The 23,914-nt window shown below is 48.6% G+C and overlaps 2 protein-coding genes, 1 long non-coding RNA gene and 1 pseudogene across 4 annotated transcripts; 2 read left to right on the forward strand and 2 right to left on the reverse strand.

Moving 5' to 3' along the window:
- Positions 1-473: 473 nt before the first annotated feature.
- On the forward strand, positions 474-5,403 carry LOC148593338 (cytochrome P450 2C19-like). Its single transcript, XM_088531426.1, has 9 exons — positions 474-662; positions 1,002-1,164; positions 1,659-1,808; positions 2,137-2,297; positions 2,699-2,875; positions 3,438-3,579; positions 4,006-4,193; positions 4,324-4,465; positions 5,193-5,403. The coding sequence occupies exons 1-9, from the start codon at positions 483-485 to the stop codon at positions 5,372-5,374; spliced, it is 1,485 nt and encodes a 494-aa protein (XP_088387552.1). The 5' UTR covers positions 474-482; the 3' UTR covers positions 5,375-5,403.
- A 572-nt stretch (positions 5,404-5,975) lies between these two features.
- On the reverse strand, positions 5,976-6,346 carry LOC148593339 (uncharacterized). Its single transcript, XR_015913748.1, has 2 exons — positions 6,265-6,346; positions 5,976-6,133 (listed from the first exon to the last, which is right to left on the reverse strand). It is a non-coding gene; the product is annotated as an uncharacterized LOC148593339 (long non-coding RNA).
- Positions 6,347-6,460: 114 nt separating this feature from the next.
- On the reverse strand, positions 6,461-10,801 carry LOC148593340 (zona pellucida sperm-binding protein 4-like; annotated as a pseudogene). Its single transcript, XR_015913750.1, has 11 exons — positions 10,592-10,801; positions 10,152-10,265; positions 9,971-10,073; positions 9,327-9,482; positions 8,736-8,923; positions 8,470-8,567; positions 8,018-8,136; positions 7,642-7,837; positions 7,420-7,567; positions 6,778-6,859; positions 6,461-6,534 (listed from the first exon to the last, which is right to left on the reverse strand). The product of XR_015913750.1 is annotated as a zona pellucida sperm-binding protein 4-like (transcript).
- A 2,254-nt stretch (positions 10,802-13,055) lies between these two features.
- LOC148593341 (cytochrome P450 2C19-like) lies at positions 13,056-17,979 on the forward strand. Its single transcript, XM_088531425.1, has 9 exons — positions 13,056-13,249; positions 13,599-13,761; positions 14,256-14,405; positions 14,738-14,898; positions 15,296-15,472; positions 16,039-16,180; positions 16,618-16,805; positions 16,937-17,078; positions 17,780-17,979. The coding sequence occupies exons 1-9, from the start codon at positions 13,070-13,072 to the stop codon at positions 17,959-17,961; spliced, it is 1,485 nt and encodes a 494-aa protein (XP_088387551.1). The 5' UTR covers positions 13,056-13,069; the 3' UTR covers positions 17,962-17,979.
- The last annotated feature ends 5,935 nt before the right edge of the window (positions 17,980-23,914 follow it).

Here is a 23,914-nt window from a genome sequence, read left to right on the forward strand (position 1 = left end):
CACTGTGGTCTTTGATTGCTCCTGAAGTCCTTCTGGGCAATCAGGGATGGCTCACCCCCTCTGACACTGATGGATCAACACCAATGAACAGAACCTCCACATGGCACCAAAGTATGTGTAAGATATTTCAACATCACTGATTTTTCTGAGAGCCCTTGCCAAGTGACATGCTGATCTCAAACTAAAAGCTTGTTACCTATGGAGTTTTCATGAAGTGTACTTCACTTTTTATACCTTATGAAACCAGCATGCAGTTCTTCACCTCATTTGACACATGAAATTGCTTGATAGCAGGGACAGCTTTGATGACTAATAAACACCGATATAAGTCCAAAATTCTTTCTACAACACACGGCAAGCTAGCAAATGATTGACCCATAATATTGACCAAGTCAGCCATAGGGTGTTTTATTACACAATTCTGGAGTATATAAGCTCTACAGCTGGACAGACTCATTCCAGAGTCCCTCTCCACCTGGAAAATGGAGCTCCTGGGAGCAACAGGTGCTGTCCTACTGGTTTGCATTATTTGCCTGCTCTCCTTCACAGCATGGAGAAGCAGCTTTGGAAAGAGGAAGATGCCTCCTGGACCTGCTCCCCTTCCCATTCTAGGCAATTTGCTGCAGGTGAAACCAAAGGACTTGGCCAAAACCCTTGAGCAGGTAAGGTCACTTGCTTTGGCTCATTCGCTTTCTTCTGCACATTCTGGGAAACATGAGCCAAGTGCACTGGGAGAACCTGTGGCTGTAGCCTGAGGAAGGCCAATCCTAGAGGGAGAGAAAAGTTAGAGTATCATCTCAGCTGCTGCTCTGTACTGCTGTGATCCTTGGTTTTGAGCACCTGATGGCTGCAAGGCCTTTACATATCCATATTTGTTATGGGAAGGCCAGATCTTGATATTCCTGATCTCTGAGATTAATAAGTAATAAAACAAAAAGGCCACTTTCTGACTTGTTCTGTCCACCTGTTCCATGGCCATGTTTTCTTTTGTCTTTTGGCAGCTCAGCAAAAAGTACGGGTCAGTGTTCACAGTGCACCTGGGCTCTGAGCCCGTGGTGGTGCTGCATGGATATGATGTGGTGAAAGAAGCCTTGATAGACCGCGCAGACGAGTTTGCTACCAGAGGACACTGGCCGATCGGGGACAGGGGTAACAACGGACTAGGTATATTTACTGGCTGAGCAGCTTTTGAGAAGAGAAGGGTTGAGGACCAGACAGGCAGGGACAGGGGCTGGAGTGAGGTGTGCACAGGGGCAGGCTGAGGGAAGTGGCTGGATCTAACCTGGAGAAGGGAAGGCAGAGCGAGGGGTTGGTGGTGGTTTTCCCTGCATAGGGAGGGCAACAGAGAAATGGAGCCAGGCTCCTTTTAGAGATGGACAGGGAAAGGGCAAGGCAACAGGCACAGGCTGCAGCAAGGGAAGACCTGCACGCTTAGAGAGAATGGTGCGTTCACAGTGAGGGTGGCTACGTGAGGGAAAGGGTCAAAACGAGGATGTTGAACTACACGACCTCCAAAGGTCTCCTCCACACTGAGGGACTCTACGATGCTACTCTGCAGGCATTCTCCTGACGACGGGATTCACTGTCACTGTGAGCTTCAGTACAGCTCATGCCCATGTCATTCAGCCAGGCCTTCCCTTTTCCTTCCTCTTCTGCAGGCATCATTTTCAGCAACAACGAGGAATGGCTACAAGTTCGCCGATTTGCTCTCACCACACTGCGCAACTTTGGGATGGGAAAGAGGAGCATCGAGGAGAGGATCCAAGAGGAAGCTGGGCACCTGCTGGAAGAGATCACCAAAACAAACAGTACAGTCTATTCTTAACACACCTTATGTTTGCTAAGAAAGCCTGTATGAAGTAAGCAGTGTTGGTGCTGGTCCAATGCAGGAATTAAGGTGACACATGTTCTTAGCTTGTAATTCAGGTCCCCATGCATGAATGCTGCCTCATTATAAAGCAACAAATAATTCCATGATTGCTTACTATGACCGTTGGAGGAGCATTCCGTGTCATTCAGAGTGTGATGTGGTATTTCTGTTAACCCTCCTCAGGGCTCAAGTAGCTATAGAGCTAGCATTTTACAGCAGAAGCCAAAAATGTTGCTTCTTTCCTTTTTCGTTTTGTGACCTTGCAGGAATGCCTTTTGATCCAACCTACATACTGAGCTGTGCTGTGTCCAACATCATATGCTCCATCGTCTTTGGGAACCGATATGACTATAGAGACAAGAAGTTTCTGGCCCTCATGAAAAACATAAACAACATCTTTGAGATGATCAACTCCCACTGGGGACAGGTATATTAGCAGCCATTTCACAGAGGGGATATAGTTCCAAGCTAGCAGGAGGCTTCTTTCCTAGTGAAGTCCCATTTCACTAGTTCTTCACACTAGGACACAACAGTACATAACGGCTTCTTCACCCTGCACTGCACAGGAGGGAATTCACTCTAGAGCAAGAGGAGCCCTCACAAACCAAGCTGGCTTGGCCGGCTAGGTGCAGCCTACCCCTAGTCCTGACCACCCTTCTCCTCTGCTTCTGAGTTTCCTACTACTGCTACTCAGCAAACCCTCATCTCTCTGTCAGACTGTCCAGGCCTCACTACCCCTCTGACTGGCTCTGTTGAGAGGTTGTGGACTTTTGCTAATTCCAAATGATGGGGAAATGATCACACTAAGAAACTTCCTGGTCTTTTCAGCTCTATCAGATGTTCCCAAAGATCTTGGAGTACATGCCCGGACCTCACAACAGAATATTTGCAGAATTTGAGACTCTAAAAGCCTTTGTGGCAGAGGAGGTGAAGGCGCACCAAGCTTCCATAGACCCCAGCTCCCCTCGGGATTTCATTGACTGCTTCCTCAACAAAATGCAGGAGGTAAAGAGACAGCATGTAGCCCCATCTGCTCCCCAAGCACACCTACACAGAGCCCCTTTCCTTTGCCAAGTCACACACACATTGGACTCACCCCTTCCCTGTGCTTTGCCCTGAAAGCTGGTCTGTGCACTGAGAAAACACCCAAAACGGGTGCCACGTCTGTTAGAGCACAGCATTCTGTGTCTGCCCACTCACTGGCCAATACCTGCAGCTCCTTGGACATCAAGCCCCAAATCTGCTTTCTGCAAAACCCAGAGACATTTGCAGTCTGATGTTGCAGTTCCTTGGCTGGCAAGTAGTGCACACAGGAAATTAAAGTGGGCAGCTAGCTGCCATGCCGTGCACAGCTTGAAAGAAAGCTGCCCTGGGGGTCTATCTTACTGCACAGTCATTGAATTGTAATGTTGCAGCTAACTGCTGCACCTCAACAGGGGAACATAACACCTGGGATGGAGAAGGAGGCCTGGACTGATACAAGAGAGAGGCATGTTTCTCAGGAAACAGACCTGTTTTGACCTGTGTATTTTGTTTTGTGTTTTGTTTTGTTTGTTTGCTTTCCTAGGAGAAGCACAATGCCAACACCCATTTCTACTTGAAAAACTTGATAGCCAGTGCCTATGACTTGTTCACTGCTGGAACTGAGACAACTAGCACCACCATAAGATATGGACTTCTGCTGCTTCTCAAACACCCCAAAATACAAGGTACCAGTCTGCGACCTCCTCCCCTCCAGCCATTCCTCTCAGGTGTAACACCACTTACTGCTATGCACTTCCCACCCTCCCAACCCTCCCTCTCTCTCTTATTTTCCACCAAACAGAAAAACCTCTTGCAATCTCATTTCCCAGAGTGGGCCTTAGTGGGTCTTGCAGCCCTCCTAGGCATATACAGCTGGCCCCTGGAGAGTCTGAGACTTGGCCCATGCACACCTCTCTCTTCCAGTACTCCTATTTAGCTGGAGGGCACTCTTTGCAATAGGTTGCAGTGGAGATGCAAAATCAGCACCAGTCTTCCTAGGGGCTCTGGTGTCCTACTAATGCAGTAGGAATCTGGACAACCTGGAACGATCTTGCTGAGTAGGCTTGGTTTTATTCACCCCTCTTATTAATACTCTGTGCCTTTCATGACAGAGAAAGTTCAGGAAGAGATCGACCAGGTGGTGGGACGATCACGAAGACCCTGTGTGGCTGACCGGACCCAGCTGCCCTACACAGATGCTGTGGTCCATGAAATCCAGCGCTTCATCAGTCTCATCCCCTTGAGTCTTCCTCATTCTGTGAACAAAGACACTCACCTCAGAGGCTATGTCATTCCCAAGGTTAGTTCATATTCTCCCTTTGGTACCAACAACAACGTGCAGGAAATTTCATCCTTAACTCAGCAGGCAATCGGGTTACAAGACATAACTCACCTCCACGTTATGTTCTGCTCTTCTTATGTTACCGCAGGGGACAACAATCTACCCCCTTCTCAGTTCTGTCCTCCATGACAGTAAAGAGTTTGCAAACCCAGAAGAGTTCAACCCCGCACATTTCTTGAACGCAAACGGCACCTTTAAGAAGAGCGACTTCTTCATGCCCTTCTCCGCAGGTAAAGCACGTACTTCCTCTTCTCATTCCTCTCTCAGGAACTGCCGACCTCCTCCTCTGGGAACCAGCCCATCTTTTCCTTCACACACACACCGACACACCGACACACCGACACACACACACACACACACACACACACACACTCCTTGCCCTCTCTCCCCTTGGTCCCCCCAAGGCTTCCTCACAACTCAATACTCTTTGGATAACTCCCAAGTGCTCCTTTCTCCAAGCACACCTCCCATCTTGCAGAGGGCTCAGGGGCTTCTCAAACCTCACCCTGGGAGCTCCTGATGGAAGGATATGAATCATACCCATTCTCACGTTAGAAATCTGTGTGCTTTGCACAGTAACTCCACTTTTCCCAAGTCCATCTTAAATACCTCTCACGCTATGTGCCACCACTCACTCAGCAATATCCCCAACCTGCTGCTTTTGCACCTGCTCTTTATGTCACCTTGCTCCCTCTCATCCTGCCTCCTAATGTGCCTCCTTGGTGCTCAAGGCTTCTCCTGCTCACGTTCTTCTTTCACATACCCTAGCAAACTACCAGAGCGTGTCTAGTTTTTCCCCATCAAACTGTTCCCTTGCAAAAATGCTCCACAATCCTCACAGTCACCTCACTGCCATGGCTGTAGCTCATAAACAATGCTGTGTAACACAGTTGCATAGCACAAATTCCAGTCTACCCTGCAACATTTGTTCTGCAATATTTGTTGTTTTAATTTCAGGCAAGCGAATATGCCTTGGAGAGGGCCTGGCACGCATGGAGATATTCTTAGTCATAGCCACCATCTTGCAGAACTTTACCTTGAAGCCCGTTGTCGATCCCAAGGAACTCAGCATAACTCCTACATTGAGTGGATTAGGAAACATACCTCCTGTTTACCAGCTCTGTGCTGTCCCTCGCTGAAGGACTCAAAACTTCTCTCCACTGTGTCCTTCTGGCTTTGGAGAGCATAGTAGCTGTTCTTTAAAAGGGATATAAGCAGTATATTTAAAGGAATTCCCCCACCTTTTTGCAGAGAGTTTCTAATCAGCCTTCTCAAAAAAAGCACAAGTTATTTTGTTTGTTTGTTTTTTCCACTCAGATGTCCTTAATTACTATATGAATTAATAAAAGGGAAATCCTGAAGCACAAGTACCACAGCTCCTCAAAACTGGAATGAAGGGGAAAACAGTAGCAACTAGCTTCCCTTCTAGGACTGAAGTTTGTTAGCAGTTTTTCCCACAGGACATGAAGAATTTTGGAATAATCCAGACATTAAATTACTCTCCATCTGCTCAGCTACTGTAACCAAGCACACTAGACAGAGATGCCCCCATCAGCACTCAGAGTTATTTCTCATCTCAAAAGCACCTCCATGAACTGTTAGGGCTATAGTGGTATCAAATAAGCACACATTTGAAAGCTCTGAGAACCCACATAACTCTCTGCTCATGAACTCATGTTTTGCCAAATACAATGCTTCAGAGTTGATCCTTAGGTAGAAAGACCCCCCAGGGACAAGGCAGGTTTAAGAGCCACTTTATTGCAGTACATGGATTTCATGCATTACAGGGGTCTTCCTTCGCCACAGCACAGCAGCCACAAGCAGCGCACACAGGACAGCCCCAGCAGCCACCGCAGCAACACCCAGAGCCCAGGGGGCTGCTGCGAGCACGGCCGCTCCTGCGGGAGGGAGACACCCATGAGGGCCCCTGGCCCTGAGGGGCAGGAACACCCCAGACTCCCTTTCCATGAGAAAGGCTTACACAACCCTCTGTCCCCAGACAGGGAGGGTAGCAGGCCCTCACACTTACCAAGGCCATCCATGGCAGGCCCCCGTCTTAGCTGATCCTGCAGGAGAATCACGGGGCCTTCGCTGGTGACATGGGAGGCGCCCTGCTGAAGGCCATGTTCAGCACTCCTTTTGCTCCCTACATAACAGCAGGGATTTTAGGGAATGGGACTTGTGGCCTCAAATACTGTGTTAGGCAGAGACAGCCTTGCCAACACTCACTCTGGCACAGACAGCACATGTTTTGTGTTCCCATTGCACTGCATGGGCTGCCACATTTTGTCCAAATCAGCTGCTCAACAGATACCAGAAGTGAGCAAGGAACAGGATTAAGAGCCTATGAAGGCCTCCACTTCCTTGGCATGAGGGCAAGAGGCCTTCCTCAGCAAGAAGGAAGGAAACAAGGCCCCATAGAGCACTACCAACAGAACTAGTCAGTACTATCTGTATCCCTTACACCCTTCCCCCTCAGCTGGGGACTACGTGGTCCCTGTTGTCCCTTTGCACAAGGGGACAGCAAGGATAGAGCACATACTGGCTCCAGCCAGACAGGCTGCGATGCTGCAGGATTCCTGTTCCGACCGGTGGCACACCGAGGCAGTGCAGTGCAGGTACACCTAGAAAGAAGGGGCAAGGGCCTTGGGTCAGGCATCTGGACAGGTGATGTGCGGGTCTTAAAAATGAGAAGGCAAAAAAGTTGCTCTGGGTTGATTCACCTACAGCTTTAGCCTAGAACAAAGAGCAGAGGGGTCTCAGGCAGCTTTTATATCTACCACACAGACTTCAAACTAGCGTCTCCTCTGGAGTTACACTTCTCCCAATACCTGGGAATAGCACAGCTGTCCCAACACCACTGCTGTGACCACTGCCTAGGCAGTGCTGGAACGAGCTTTGAGGACTGATCCCAGCACTACTGAGCAAGCAAGGCAGGCATGGTGAACTTCACATGACTCCCGCTCAAAAATTTGAGCTTGAGCCCAGATGCTCCCTAATTTACAAGGGCTACTTAAGACCTTGGGCCAAGAAGGCCTAGAAAATACTTAGCAGTGTGGCTAGACCACATTCCCTAAGCCAGCTCAACACAGCAGCTCACAGTGGCTGCAGACTGGCACTTACTACTGCCCCCACTGGTTGTTTGATCTCAAGAACATCCTAGGCTGCCAGGACAGGATCTTACCAGCCCAGAAAGCATCTCTTGGGAAGTAGAGTCCACAAATGTGAAGGTGTAGAGGGTGAAACGCTGGTAATGAGAGGGGAACTGTAGTCCTGAGGCACCAGTGAGAGGCACCAGCTGTGTCTGGTAGTTGTCCCCTTTATGGGGACACCTGGGAGGAAAAGACCAGCAGCCAGGAGGTGTCAGGCCCTCCTCTAGCCACAAATCTATCTCCAAAGTACTCACCCATCCACCAAGACAGGCCACTGTAGCTGTTGGTGAGGGTGACTACTGGGAGTGGCCCAGCAGTGGTGCAGGACAAGGACCAGGTCTGGGTCCCTCCTCTGGAGGATCTGCACTTCCACATAGAGGGGGTCTCTCAGAGCCTTCACCACAGGATAGTCACTGCCTGCATAGTAGGATCTATACCTTGCATCTGGACCACAAGAAACACACAAGAGTCACTATAGACCCAGAAGAGCAGTTAAGGACAGCCATGCCAGCAAGTCCTCTAAGGGGCAGAGAAGCAGTGCCAGGATTTGCCCAGCAGAGCCCCATTATCACCAGATTGTTGTTAGAGCTCTGCTGCTAGACATTTGAGCAAGTCCTGTGGCCCTCCTACCTGCAGCAATGCGCATTTCCAAGGACAGGGACACGGCAGGAAGAGGCGGCACTGTGAACACCTGAACGCTCAAGTGGATGAAGTTCCCAGTGATGGAGTAACTACAGCGTACGTGTAACCTCTTGAGACAAGAGAGAGTCAGGCAGATGAGCCGAGATCAGACATGCCTTTTCCTCCCCCTAGCACCACAACTCACAACCTCATTTGATTAATCATTTTGCCACAGCATCTCCCACACATGCTTTTAACTACTTCAGCTTCTCTCCAGAGTGGGGACTGGAGTCTGCAAAGTGTACCTGAGCAGCATCAGTTTATTCCGGCTAAAGGGGGAACATACCACTCTCTAGCCTCTTCCAGCACCTGTGCTGTGAGTTCAGAATTTGCAACAAGCAGGAGCTTCTCTAGAGACCCTGGGCAGGGCACCATCTGGCCAGACCAGCCCCAGACATGACCTGAAAATGCTGTCCCTCGTGATGGAGCCAAGGTTCCCAGTCTCCACATCTCTAGATGCCACCAACTCGTTCTCATATATGGCATGATCCCCAGCTACCTGCAACAACAGTCGTTGTTACAACATTCCCCGGCACTGAAGGTCCAGAAAAGTCATACTAGAGAAGAGCATGGGGCCTCTGGAAGTCTCCAAGTTGCAACACCAAAACAACTGCAGGTTGCTCCAGGTCTGCAAGCTCCTGCTATTGCAGACCACTGCAGCTCTTACCTGAAAAGTAGTGCCACAGGTAGAGAGAGGGAATCTGTACACAACAAATGCATTGTTCCTCACTACAGGAATGCAGCCAGTACTGGGCCTACTGGCCAGATGAACGGACTCCAGAATAAGGGGTGGCAGAGTCACATCCCAAGAGACCACAATGGAGAACCGGCCATCCAGTGTGCAGTGAGCTGGGACTGCAGGAAAACAGGGATTTCAGTCTCAAGCTTAGGGAAAAGGAGCAGTAAGGAGGTTAAGATTCAGGCATTACAGAAAACACCAAGGCAACAAGTTCCACCAGCTCTCCTGCCTATAAGCCCTAGAACCACAAGTTGTGCACAGCTCAACATGGGTGCAGCCGCCTCTGACCTGCATTCAGCACTAGCACTGTTGATTCTGGTCATAAATACAGATTGCAATTGCAATAGAGATTACAAAGCTAGACTCTTCAGTTGGCCAGAAGATTTTCCATAGTGAGAAGTGCAGCTCTAAACCACTTGCATTACTGGTACACACCAACCCTGCTTCCCTGGTGGAGCAGGGCACCCCAGTCACCAGCTTCTCCTGCAGCTATGAGGGTAGTCAGTCACACCCACCCACCTGTGTCACCATAGTAACAAGGCTTCACCCTGTCCCAAGGATTGAAACAACAGCCTCGCTCTTCACACTCTGCCCAGCTTATAGGCATAGGGGCACAGGGCAGCTGGTCTGGGCTGTCAACAGCAGAACAGACACTACTGCTTGGAGCATCCAGAGCTGGAAGAGACAGCAGGAGCTGGCAGGAAGAGCACAGGAGTAGGGGGAAGGAACACAGAGAGGCCACCCAGTGGGAAAGCACCCCACTATCTACATCTCAAGAGAAGGTTCATACACACAGGTGAGTGGTCAAACACACAGCATGGAGACAGCCTGGAAGCATCTTTTGCATCTATAGTGACCTGACAGGTGGGTGTACATGGTAATTCTGCAGGTATCTTGAGCCTCTGTGCAGGAAATAAGTGACCTTGGCATAGAATCTCATAAAACCATTGTCATTATCAATAAAGCCTATTACTATTTCTTTCACAGGAGTAAAGTGCATTGTGTAGCTTGTGCCCACCACCACTCATTCCATGACAGGAACCCTCTGTGCAGTACCAAGCCCGGGTTCCATCCAACCTTGCCACTCTCTGTCTAGGAGTAGCTACCCAAAGGGAAGGGCATTCAGACACAGGCAGGTGTCTAAAGGGATATCAGAGCCTTACCAGGGAGGTCCACAGGGCACCTGAGCAGCTTCTCTTCAAGCAGAGTCTCTTGCTCAGCAGCATCTGTCCCTTCAATCCCCACCAGCATGTAGTAGTTGCCTTCCTGGGGAAGGACCACCCAGGTCAGGGCAGTCACAGCAGCTGTACTCACAGCCCCAGCTGGACCCCTAAGGTCACTCACCCATTCAAAGACATAGCAGCCTGCATAGGAGAGGGACACTTTCCTGGAGCCATCTGGACTCTCAGAGACCACAGCTGGAGTCATTCTGCACAGCATGTGCCTTCCCCTCTGTATCTAGGGGTAGATGAGACAGCAGGAAGAGCCTAAACATCCCACAGAGAGGGCAGGGAGCACCACCCCTGACCCTTCTGTAGGGGGCAGGGTCCCAGCTAGCACTCAGGTCTGGGCCAGAATGAGGCTTCCAAGACCATCCAGACACAGGTGCAGCACTCAAGCTAAATGCTTGGCCATACAGTCAGCCCCCAGTTACACAGGCACAGGAGTGGTTAGACAACAAGCACTTCCCTGCTAAAACAGACCCTTTCTCCTCATTTCAGTTACAGCTGGCACTCTGCAAAGACACAGCAGTGAGGAAAACTCTGGACATCACCCTCACTTACCCCAAGCAGTCAGTACCAGGGAAGCATTTTCCTCCCAGCCTGGGGGCAGGGTGAGCTGCAAGCCTCCTTGACCACAAGCCAGCATGGAGGGATCAGCAAAAAAGCCACCCTGGACCTCCAGGACCAAAGCAAGGGGGCCAAGAAACCCCCACAGGAATACAGCACCAAGCAAAGTCCCAGCCTGCCCTACTGCACCCATCCTCTTCTCCTGCCAAGGACCATACAGCAGCTCTGCTTAACCTAGCCCTTTTAAATTGTGTGGCCTCCTGTCATCAGAAAGAAGCCAGGTAGAAACTCCTGAATGGCCAGGTGGTCCCAGCTGACCATTTTAACACCTTCATTGCCTTCACCTGGATCTGAACCCATCACAGCCCTCTTGTGTCCTTTAGCAAAAAACACAGATAGGAGGCAAGGTTATGTCAGGAGATGGGCTCATATTCATATCACTGAGATGAGAGGAGCTTATTTGTGCAATTTATGTTGGATCTGTAGAAGTGACTTCAAGTTCTCCCCATCTATGGTGCATTGAGATCTACCTGCTTTTTCCCCATGCACCCTCCTGGCTACTCTCAGCACTCGTGAAGCAGCATGAGTAGAAAAAGCTGCGTGTCCATGTGAGATATGGTGAGAGGAGAAGAATAAAAGCACAAAAGGGAACGTGCTTCCCTTGGGAAGATCCATTATGTGTTCTTTCTGCCTTTGTAGAGGTGCTGCTGCTTCCAGAGCTGAGCAGATTTACCACAGCAATACCTGTTTTGACAGGTGTTTCACGTAAGACTCCTGTATGCCTGGCTTGCATCGCGATCAACTTGATGTCCACCAGGATTCCCAGGTCCTTCTCATCAAACAGCTCTCCAGGAGGTCATGCCCCATTCTATACTGGTGCATGGGGACTCCCTAGGACTTTACCTCTGCATTTCCCCTTGTTGAACTTCATGAAGTTCCTCCCTGCCTCTCTCTCCAGCCTGCCAAGGTCCCTGTCAGTGGCAGCACAGCCTTCTGGTGCATCAGCTACTCCTTTCACTTTTGTGTCATCAGCAAGTTTGCCGAGGGTGTACTCTGTCCCTTCATCTAGGCAACCAATGAATAGATTGAACAAGATTGGACTGACTGGTGAGTTACACTGCTAGCTTGTGGCCTCTTACCAGACTTGGTGCCACTGCTCACAACCTTCTGAGCTCTGCCCTTCAGCCAGTTTTCAGTCCACTTCGCTGCCTGCTCATCTAGCCTGTACCTCCTCAGCGTGACTGCAAGGATGTTATGGGAGACCACGTTGAAAGTCGTACTGAAGTCAAGGTAGACACCGTGCACTGCTCTCCCCTCATCTACCCAGACGGACATTGAAATATAGAAGGCTATTGGGTTGCAAAAATGTGAATTTCTGTTTGGAAATGCATGCTGACTACTATTGATCATCTTTGTATCCTTCATATGCTTGGAAATGGCATCCAAGGTTATCTGCTGCATCATGCTTGCATGGAAGTAGGTGAGACTGGCCTGGGGTCTCTTTCTTACCTTGAGGACTGAAGTGACATTTTGTTTCTTGCAGTCCTCAGACACCTCATCTCATCTCCATAACCTTTCCAAGATGATGAAGAGTGGACTTGCAATGATGTCTTCCAGCTCCCTCAACACTCACGGATAGATCCATTCAGGGCCCATGGACCTGTTTGCTTAAGTGATTCCTAACCCAATCCTCCACCACTAAAGGCAGGAATGCCTTGCTCCAAAATTTATCACTGGTACTTATCTATTTTAAGTGAGGAATGACATGCCTGGAGACCTTTCTCCACCTCACCAGGTGGAGATTTGGTACTTTTGTCTCTTGTGAGGCCGCATATAGCTAGGTAGCGTTGCACCAAGCAATCGCTGTGCATACAAAACAACATGCCAATATATTCAGCCCTTTGGGAATGCGGTAAACATCAGTAACAGTGTCAGAAGGTCTTCCAGAAAATCAAGGATGGCTCACTCCACAGAGAATATAATGCAGTATTGATCATATCAGTGCTCAGTGCTCCCACTGTGGTCTTTGATTGCTCCTGAAGTCCTTCTGGGCAATCAGGGATGGCTCACCCCTCTGACACTGATGGATCAACACCAATGAACAGAACCTCCAAATGGCACCAAAGTATGTGTAAGATATTTCAACATTACTGATTTTTCTGAGAGCCCTTGCCAAGTGACATGCTGATCTCAAACTGCAAACATTTACCTATGGAGCTTTCATGAAGTGTACTTTACTTTTTATACTTCATGAAATCAGCATGAAGTTCTCCACCTCGAGTAACCCATGCAATTGCTTGATACTAATAAACACTGATATAAGTTCACAATTTTTTCTACAACACAGGGCAAGCTAGCAAATGATTGACCCATAATACTAAGTCAGCCATAAGGTGTTTTATTACACAATTCTGGAGTATATAAGCTCTACAGCTGGACAGACTCATTCCAGAGTCTCTCTCCACCTGGAAAATGGAGCTCCTGGGAGCAACAGGTGCTGTCCTACTGGTTTGCATTATTTGCCTGCTCTCCTTCACAGCATGGAGAAGCAGCTTTGGAAAGAGGAAGATGCCTCCTGGACCTGCTCCCCTTCCCATTCTAGGCAATATGCTGCAGGTGAACCCAAAGGATTTGTCCAAAACCCTTGAGCAGGTAAGGTCACTTGCTTTGGCTCATTCACATTCTTCTGCACATTCTGGGAAACATGAGCCAAGTGCACTGGGAGGACCTGTGGCTGTAGCCTGAGGAAGGTCAATCCTAGAGGGAGAGAAAAGTTTGAGTATCATCTCAGCTGCTGCTCTGTACTGCTGTGATCCTTGGTTTTGAGCACCTGATGGCTGCAAGGCCTTTACATATCCATATTTGTTGTGGGAAGGCCAGATCTTGATATTCCTGATCTCTGAGAACACATTACCCACAGAGTAATAACAACAACAAGGCCACTTTCTGACTTGTTCTGTCCACCTGTTCCATGGCTGTGTTTTCTTTTGTCTTTTGGCAGCTCAGCAAGAAGTATGGGCCAGTGTTCACAGTGCACCTGGGCTCCGAGCCCGTGGTGGTGCTCCATGGATATGATGTGGTGAAAGAAGCCTTGATAGACCGCGCAGACGAGTTTGCTCCCAGAGGACACTGGCCGATCGGGGACAGAGCTAACAACGGACTAGGTATATTTACTGGCTGAGCTGCTTTTGAGAAGAGAAGGGTTGAGGACCAGACAGGCAGGGACAGGGGCTGGAGTGAGGTGTGCACAGGGGCAGGCTGAGGGAAGTGGCTGGATCTAACCTGGAGAAGGGAAGGCAGAGCGAGGGGTTGGTGGTGGTTTTCCCTGCATAGGGAGGACAACAGAGAAATGGAGCCAGGCTCCTTTTAGAGACGGACAGGGAAAGGGCAAGGCAACAGGCGCAGGCTGCAGCAAGGGAAGACCTGCACGCTTACAGAGAATGGTGCGTTCACAGTGAGGGTGGCTACGTGAGGGAAAGGGTCAAAACGAGGATGTTGAACTACACGACCTCCAAAGGTCTCCTCCGCGCTGAAGGTCTCTACGATGCTACTCTGCAGGCGCTCTCCTGACTACGGGATTCACTGTCACTGTTAGCTTCAGTACAGCTCATGCCCATGTCATTCAGCCAGGCCTTCCCTTTTCCTTCCTCTTCTGCAGGCATCGTTTTCAGCAACAACGAGGAATGGCTACAAGTTCGCCGATTTGCTCTCACCACACTGCGCAACTTTGGGATGGGAAAGAGGAGCATCGAGGAGAGGATCCAAGAGGAAGCTGGGCACCTGTTGGAAGAGATCACCAAAACAAACAGTACGGTCTATTCTTAACACACCTTATGTTTGCTAAGAAGGCCTGTATGAAGTAAGCAGTGTTGGTGCTGGTCCAATGCAGGAATTAAGGTGACACATGTTCTTAGCTAATTCAGGTTCCCATGCATGAATCCTGCCTCATTATAAAAAAACAAATAATTCCATGATTGCTTACTACTACCGTTGGAGAAGCATTCTGTGTCATTCAGACTGTGATGTTGTATTTCTGTTAACCCTTCCCAGAGCCAAGTAGCTATAGATTTAGCATTTTACAGAAAAAGCCATACCTTTTTTTTTTTTGTGTGTGTGTGTGTACCTTTTGTGACCTTGCAGGAATGCCTTTTGATCCAACCTACATACTGAGCTGTGCTGTCTCCAACATCATATGCTCCATTATCTTTGGGAACCGATATGAATATAGAGACAATGAATTTCTGGCCCTGATCAAAACCATGAACAACATCTTGGGGATGATGAACTCCCACTGGGGACAGGTATATTCAGCAGCCATTTCACAGAGGGGATATAGTTCCAGGGTAGCAGGAGGCTACTTTCCTAGGGAAATCCCATTTCAGTCTTCACACTAGGACACAACAGTACATACAGCTTCTTCACCCCCCAGTGCACAGGAGGGAATTCACTCTAGAGCAAGAGGAGCCCTCACAAACCAAGCTGGCTTGGCCGGCTAGGTGCAGCCTACCCCTAGTCCTGACCAGCCTTCTCCTCTGCTTCTGAGTTTCCTACTACTACTACTCAGCAAACCCTCATCTCTCTGTCAGACTGTCCAGGCCTCACTACCCCTCTGACTGGCTCTGTTGAGAGGTTGTGGACTTTTGCTAATTCCTAATGATGGGGAAATGATCACACTAAGAAACTTCCTGGTCTTTTCAGCTCTATCACATGTTCCCAAAGATCTTGGATTATATGCCTGGACCTCACAACAGAATATTCGCAGAATTTGATACTCTAAAAGCCTTTGTGGCAGAGGAGGTGAAGGTGCATCAAGTTTCCATAGACCCCAGCTCCCCTCGGGATTTCATTGACTGCTTCCTCAACAAAATGCAGGAGGTAAGGAGACAGCATGTAGCCCCATCTCCTCCCCAAGCACACCTACACGGAGCCCCTTTCCTTTGCCAAGTCACACACACATTGGACTCACCCCTTCCCTGTACTTTGCCCTGAAAGCTCAGCTGTGCACTGAGAAAACACCCAAAACGGGTGCCACGTCTGTTAGAGCACAGCATTCTGGGTCTGCCCACTCACTGGCCACTACCTGCAGCTCCTTGGACATCAAGCCCCACATCTGCTTTCTGCAAAGCCCAGAGATATTTGCAGTCTGGTGTCGCAGTTCCTTGGCTGGAAAGTAGTGCACACAGGAAATTAAAGTGGGCAGCTAGCTGCCATGCCGTGCACAGCTTGAAAGAAAGCTGCCCTGGGGGTCTAACTTACTGCACACACATGGAATTGTAATGTTGCAGCTAACTGCTGCACCTCAACAGGGGAACATAACAGCTCGGGATGGAGAAGGACGCCTGGACTGATACAAGAGAGAGGCATGTTTCTCAGGAAACAGACCTGTTTTGACCTGTGTTTTTTGTTTTGTTTTTTGTTTGTTTGTTTGTTTGTTTTCCTAGGAGAAGCACAATGCCAACTCCCATTTCCACTTGAAGAACTTGATAACCAGTGCCTTTGACTTGTTCCTTGCTGGAACTGAGACAACTAGCACCACCATAAGATATGGACTTCTGCTGCTTCTCAAACACCCCAAAATACAAGGTACCAGTCTGCGACCTCCTCCCCTCCAGCCATTCCTCTGCGCTGGACTCAGGTGTAACACCACTTTCTGCTACGCACTTTCTGCCCTCCCAACCCTCTCTCTCTCTCTCATTCTCCACCAAAACAGGACAAGTCCTTGCAATCTCATTTCCCAGAGTGGGCCTTAGTGGGCCTTGCAGCCCTCCTAGGCATATACAGCTGGCCCCTGGAGAGTCTGAGACTTGGCCCATGCACATCTCTATCTTCCAGTACTCCTATTTAGCTGGAGGGCACTCTTTGCAATAGGTTGCAGTGGAGCTGCAAAATCAGCACGAGTCTTCCTAGGGACTCTGGTGTCCTACTAATGCAGTAGGAATCTGGACAACTTGGAATGATCTTGCTGAGTAGGCTTGGTTTTATTCACTCCTCTTATTAAACATCTGTGCCTTTCATGACAGAGAAAGTTCAGGAAGAGATCGACCAGGTGGTGGGACGATCACGAAGACCCTGTGTGGCTGACCGGACCCAGCTGCCCTACACAGATGCTGTGGTCCATGAAATACAGCGCTTCATCAGTCTCCTCCCAGTGAGTCTTCCTCATTCTGTGAACAAAGACACTCACCTCAGAGGCTATGTCATTCCCAAGGTTAGTTCATATTCTCCCTTTGGTACCAACAGCAACGTGCAGGAAATTTCATCCTTAACTCAGCAGGCAATCAGATTACAAGACGTTAACTCACCTCCACGTTATGCTCCGTTCTTCTTATGTTACCGCAGGGGACAACAATCTACCCCCTTCTCAGCTCTGTCCTCCATGACAGTAAAGAGTTTGCAAACCCAGAAGAGTTCAACCCCGCACATTTCTTGAACGCAAACGGCACCTTTAAGAAGAGCGAATTCTTCATGCCCTTCTCCGCAGGTAAAGCACGTGCTTCCTCTTCTCATTCCTCTCTCAGGAACTGCCGACCTCCTCCTCTGGGAACCAGCCCACCTTTTCCTTCACACACACACAGACACACACACACACACGGACTTTCCTTGCCCTCTCTCAGCTTGGTCCCTCCATGGCTTCCTCACAACTCAATACTCTTTGGATAACTCCCAAGTGCTCCTTTCTCCAAGTGCACCTCCCATCTTGCAGAGGACCCAGGGGCTTCTCAAACCTCACCCTGGGAGCTCCTGATGGAAGGACATGAATCATACCCATTCTCACATTAGAAATCTGTGTGCTTTGTACAGTAACTCCACTTTTCCAAAGTTCATCTTAAATACCTCTCACGCTATGTGCCACCACTCACTCAGCAATATCCCCAACCTGCTGCTTTTGCACCTGCTCTTTATGCCACCTTGCTCCCTCTCATCCTGCCTCCTAATGTGCCTCCTTGGTGCTCAAGGCTTCTCCTGCTCACATTCTTCTTTCACATACCCTAGCAAACTTCCAGACCGTGTCTAGTTTTTACCCATCAAACTGTTCCCTTGTAAAAATGCTCCACAATCCTCACAGCCACCTCACTGCCATGGCTGTATCTCATAAACAATGCTGTGTAACACAGTTGCACAGCACAAATCTCAGTCCACTCTGCAACATCTGTTCTGCAATATTTGTTGTTTTAATTTCAGGCAAGCGAATATGCCCTGGAGAGGGCCTGGCACGCATGGAGATATTCTTAGTCATAGCCACCATCTTGCAGAACTTTACCTTGAAGCCCGTTGTCGATCCCAAGGAACTCAGCATAACTCCAACATTGAGTGGAACAGGAAACGTACCTCCCGTTTACCAGCTCTGTGCTGTCCCTCGCTGAAGGACTCAAAACTTCTCTCCACTGTGTCCTGAGCTTTGTTTTACCTTACACCTTCCTTGCTAACTCATTGCTCAGTGACCACATCTATTACCTGATTTTGCAATGTCCATGGCTGGCCCTGAGCTGCTTCTCCTGCTGCATGTATTTAATGAAGAGCAGTGTTCTGTGAACATACAGTTCCATGTGTGCTGTGTATATTAATGACCAGGTTAAAAAAAAAAAAAAAAAAAAGGTCTCATTGAAAGGATTCAAGCTAGTACTTTCTTTGGGCTGCAGTGGCATGTAGAATGGAGCCATAGCTCCTGTGGCCAGGGTTATCCCCCAGTTTGCTGCAGGAAGTGTTGTCAGTGCCTGGTTCTACCACTGTCTACTGCTGTTTCCAGCAACCAGCCCCCGGGCTGGTGCAGGGCACTACAATTCAGGTAGGCTCATAGTGTTCAGGGGGATGCCTTTCCTGAGGCAAACTGCTCTGGGTTCTTCTGGCACCCTTGGCTGCCCTTGCTGCACCCCAATATTTTGGTGTTGTGGCGGCTGTTCCTGCTCCCCTTGCCCAGGTGGAGGATGGCTGCAGCCGCCTATCCTGGAGGACAGCACTGCTTCCCAGTTCGGTGGCTAGAGCTGCCTGCCTTAGCAGGACCTCAGGCTGCTCTTGGAGGTTGCCCTCGTTTCTTGGTTGCTTTGCACCCACAGAACCTGCACACATCCCCTATCGTTTTTTTTTGGTCCTCCTTCCGCCATCTCCTCTGTGCCTTCTACTCTTTCTGAAGCGTTTGTCAAAACAGTCCTGCCTGTCACAGTGGCCACTCAGCACCTTCTTATGAACCAACATGGCTGCTAGACACAAGACCCTCAGCAAGCAGTCTGTCACTGCAGTGACTCAGGGTGGCCTCCTCAGAACAAGCCAACATTAATAATCTCCTGGAGAGCAGTGCACTCCCTCCCACATTGGTACTGGCTTCCTTCTTGTTTTATCGAGCCATCTTCCCTGACTCACACCCGGTGTCTCAAAGGAATCCTTCTTGAGGCTACAGAGGTAATTTCTCTGGATAGTGTCTCTGCCAAATGAAAATAGGGTACTCCTACCTCACCTCACAGCTGAGATAGATAGCTTTTACAGGGCACTGGGGAAAGACTCAGAACTAGCTAGCTGCTGGCAAAGAAGGAATTTTCACTCCTCTCCACTCTGACCCATACATTTCAACAGATCCAACCTCACAGGACAGGAAATTTCCATGAGATCTATTATAAAGATCTAGTGCATTTTTTTCCTCTTTGCTGCAACCCCTATAAGACCAGGTGGTACCTCCAGGATAGAAAAGGTGGGATATGCACTAAAATCAAAGTAGAAGTGTGAGGTCATTGGTTGCATTGCAGAGAAATGCAGAACTAACAGAAGGCCAGTCTGATTGATTTCATAAGGGCAGAGAACAGGAGGGTTGAACTTTCACAAGGCGCATTTAATGTAACAGCTAAGTGCTCCCATGGCCTCCCCTCTGTTGCACTCCCCTCCTCCCCTCTGCTCCCAAACAAGACTCAATGTACACACAACTCCCGCTCACAAACCCTTTTGCTCTGCTTCCCAAGAAATCCTTGCACAAATCAATAGCTGACCAGCTGACTCCAGAATTAGCGCATCTCTTGGAATGAGCTTTTCTTTCTGTTAAACCACAAATTGCAGACCCACAAGGGGAAAAGATGATTACATTTCTCTCAGGGTGACTCAGACAACCTGGCTGGGTTGAGCACATCTAATGGAGCGGTTTCTCAGAGGGTCCTGCTGGGAGCTGGACCTCAAGGCACAAAGGACTGCCTCTTTCATATTTGCTTCATATCAAACTGCTTCTGGCTCTATGTGTTTAATATCTGCCACAGCCCAACATTGCTGTTGAGCTTCTCTCCCTGCTGCGGGGAAAGGGCACAGATGTGATCCTTAATAAGCGGGGAAGGCACCAAGCAGAAGACAAAGAGGTAAAAAAGCATTTTAGGTGCTGCCTGGCTACTAAACTTCTTACTGCTGCAGTGACAGAGCACAGCACCAGATTGCTGTAACAGCTCTCGCTTTTAAGGCTAAAATATTAGTTTCACAGAGCTTTGTGTGAGACTGTCACAGATGCTTTGGGTGTGCGTTGCTACCTTTGGAGAAAAGTCCCACCTCACGTTCATACTGCTGTACATATTGCTTTACATATGCTGTACATATTGCATTGCATGGGAGTTTCATGTTCTGAAGTCTTTGCAACCCACCATCAAGCACCATATGCTCTAGTGCAGTAAATGGCTCCTCCTCTTCTGAAGTCCACTTACAGACTAGTTCCCAGGTCTATGACATTCACTGCTGTAGATCTGCATCTCAGCTGACTAATGGGTCAGTGCAGAACATGAGGCACAAAGGTGTAGATCCTGACGACTGAGCATGCCATTGCTCTACCCCATTTCCTAAACATACTCTGGATTTCAAAAATCAAAGACAAAGATAAAAGCATACGTGAAAGTCATTTTCTTCAGAGTAAATCCCAACTGCCATTAGTAGCACACACAAACAATGGATGGCAGAACAAGGAATGTATTAACAAGCTTCCTTCCGTAGAAGAGACAGCAAAAGCATGCATATAACAGCATGTGCAACTGAATCCACAGTCTTTAATGAATGCAGAGAGTTGTTCTGGCATAGACAAGTTTGGTATTACCCCCACATCCTTGTCTCTTCCTCCTCTTAAAAATGACTTTAGTCAGTGAAAGGTAAAATCACAGAAAGAATGGAATATGTATGCACACCTTGGAGTCTGACTTCTCCCCCCCCCCCTTTTTTTTTTTAAAGAAACTTCCACTCATTTGAATTATTGACTGTTAGGCCTAGTTGGTACTGCAGAAATGTTCCACATAGATCATTTGGTTGAAATGTAGAGCACAATAGTTGTGCACACACTGTCATAGAATCATAGAATCATAGAATCATAGAATGCTTAAGGTTGGAAGGGACCTTTAGAGATCATCTAGTCCAACCCCCCTGCATACGCAGGGACACCTAGAGCACGTGGCACAGGACTGCATCCAAGCGGGTTTTGAAGATCTCCAGAGAAGGAGACTCCAAACCTCTCTGGGCAGCCTGTTCCAGTGCTCTGGCACCCTCACTGTTAAGAAATTTTTCCTTAAGTTCCTATGGAATTTTTGGTGTTTCAGTTTCCGGCCATTTCCTCTAGTCCTATCAGTGGCCACCACTGAAAAGAGACCATCACCGTCCTCTGCACTCCCTCCCTTGAGGTATTTATATACACTGATTAGATCCCCTCTCAGCCTTCTCTTCTCCAGGCTGAACAGGCCCAGCTCCCTCAGCCTCTCCTCATAGGGCAGATGTTCCAGGCCCCTGATCATCCTTGTGGCCCTGCGCTGGACTCTCTCCAGCAGCTCCACATCCCTCTTGTACTGTGGAGCCCAGAACTGGACACAATACTCCAGATGTGGCCTCACCAGGGCTGAGTAGAGGGGCAGGATCACCTCCCTCGACCTGCTGGAGACGCTCTTCTTAATGCACCCCAGGATCCCATTGGCCTTCTTGGCCACGAGGGCACACTGCTGCCTCATGGTCAACTTATCATCCACCATGACACCCAGGTCCCTCTCTGCAGAGCTGCTCTCCAGAAGGTCAGTCCCCAGCCTGTACTGGTGTCTGGGGTTATTCCTCCCCAGGTGCGGAACCTTGCACTTGGCCTTGTTGAATTGCATGAGGTTTTTCACCGCCCAGTTGTCCAGTCTGTCCAGGTCCCTCTGGATGGCAGCGCAGCCCTCTGGGGTATCAGCTCCTCCTCCCAGTTTGGTATCATCAGCAAACTTGCTGAGGGAGCACTCCATGCCTTCATCCAGGTCATTGATGAATAAATTGAACAGGACTGGACCAAGGACTGACCCCTGGGGGACCTCGCAAGCTACAGGCCTCCAACTAGACTCTGCACCACTGATCACCACTCTCTGGGCCCTGCCATCCAGCCAGTTCCTAATCCATCTCACTGTGCACTCATCTATCCCACACTTCCGGAGCTTGCCCAGGAGGATGTTGTGAGGGACGGTGTCACTGTCACAAGACATCTGTTTGAATGCTAACAAATGTAGCAGATCTGTCAAACCACATTGTGAGCAACTGCAACGAACAAGAGTAGAAAATCCAAAGACCAAGCAAGATAAGAAATTATCAGAACATGAAACAAAGATGTTGAAGCTTCTAAAGTAACTTTGCCCCAGAATAATTACTCCCATTAGAGAGCCAGGAAGTCTGAACACTTCTTGCCAGTAAAGCTCTCCTTCTGTTTCACTGAGAACATGAATGTCGTAATTTTATTTATTTCCATCAATTACTCAGATTTTGCTTGAATGAGGGCCAAGTAAGAGAAGGACAAAAGCAGGCTCCATCTAGCAGAGCTCACTTCCTCAGACCTGTGTTGTCAAACAGCAGAATATGGTTTTGTACAGCCTGCAATAAAGCTATGGTCGATGATACAGTATTGTTTGCATGACACTTATTAAGGCGTTGACAACTGATCTTCTACATGCAGATTTTATATACATATCATTGTGTTTGTGTGTGTATGTGTATGTATAAATTACTTTCTTTTCCTTGTCCTAAGCAAGAAAATATTTTCATGCATTTGCTTCCCTTAGTGTTAACAATTGGATCATATTCTGTTAAAAGACTTGTGGAAAGGGCTGGGGTCTATTTATTAACCATCCAGAAATGCCCTCAACTCTAAGCATGTCATTTGTGCCTGACACTGGTGCTGCCCCACATTTTCCCACAGTCATACACCAGAGGAGGTGTCACCCTGGACCCTCACAGTACATTGCTTATGTAAACATAGTAATCCTTGGGTTATAAATACTTTATTAAAGCTAACATATCTCAGCTTTTAGCTTGTAATTGCCCATGAATGCCTTAATGAAATGCCATTCAGAATAAAGCATTTTTTCTTTTTTTCTTCTTCTTCCGATAACACCACCACAATCACAGCAGTTCCCCAAAAGGTGCAGTTTCCCCTACTTTTTCCAAAGGAGTGCCAAGGCAGCTGTTAATTTTGCAAGCCCATGGCTCAGTAGCTTATAGATACATACTACATGCCTCAGCCTTACAGTTCAAAGTGCTTAAGTCACCATCCTGCTTGCATATCTGGGTTACAGACTTGCAGTGATGTCAAAAGATTGGGCCTTGGTTTAATCAAAGACTGGGCAGAAAGCAGAATGCAGTGGAGTGCTCCTGTTCCTACTTCTATGCCTTGGGCATGCACGTGCTCAACAGTTTCTCAGAGCTCACCAGGACTGACCTCTAACATGGCCTGTGTCCCTCTGCCTGAGGAGCAGCCAGAGAACACAGTGCTCAGCTACTCTGGTAACTCTGATCTGGCATTTCCTTCTGCAAGATGCTCTGCTAGCTAGCTGATGTGGCAGAGCTCTAAGGTTGCTGACGGGAACTGTGGGAAGAACAGCTCAGCCAAGAGAAGTGAGGACATATCAGGAAGTACCACTAGGGAATAAGAGAAGGGTGGGAAGGAAGGTGTAAAGAAAGCAAAACAGGGTGGAACACTGAGGAAAGATTTTTTGTTTAAGATAAGGCCTGTACTGTTGCCACAGTCATTTGAGCTGCCTTGTTGTGGCACAGTAATGGGACCAGACTGAGTACACCAGTGGCTATATATGCCCTGGCTGCCACCACAGCACTTCCCCATCAGCCACAGCCTTTCCTTTGGCCACTACATTGAAATGCTTCTATTCAACATACCAGGACAAATACTGTAAATCAGGTGCTGGGCATTTCTCATTGATCACGGTCCAAAGTGGACAGCAGTTCTAAAGATACCCTCCTCAAATCCCTGCCTACCTGTCTACATGCACAATAACTAAGACAATAAATAGATGGGACTGAAGAAATCATGGAATCTGGAGTCACAGCCATCTTGTTGCTGACTTA

The sequence above is a fragment of the Tinamus guttatus genome, unplaced genomic scaffold, assembly GCF_059628265.1.
Source record: "Tinamus guttatus ecotype Peru unplaced genomic scaffold, ASM5962826v1 Tinamus_guttatus_pri_ptg000416l, whole genome shotgun sequence".
Lineage (NCBI taxonomy): Eukaryota > Metazoa > Chordata > Aves > Tinamiformes > Tinamidae > Tinamus > Tinamus guttatus.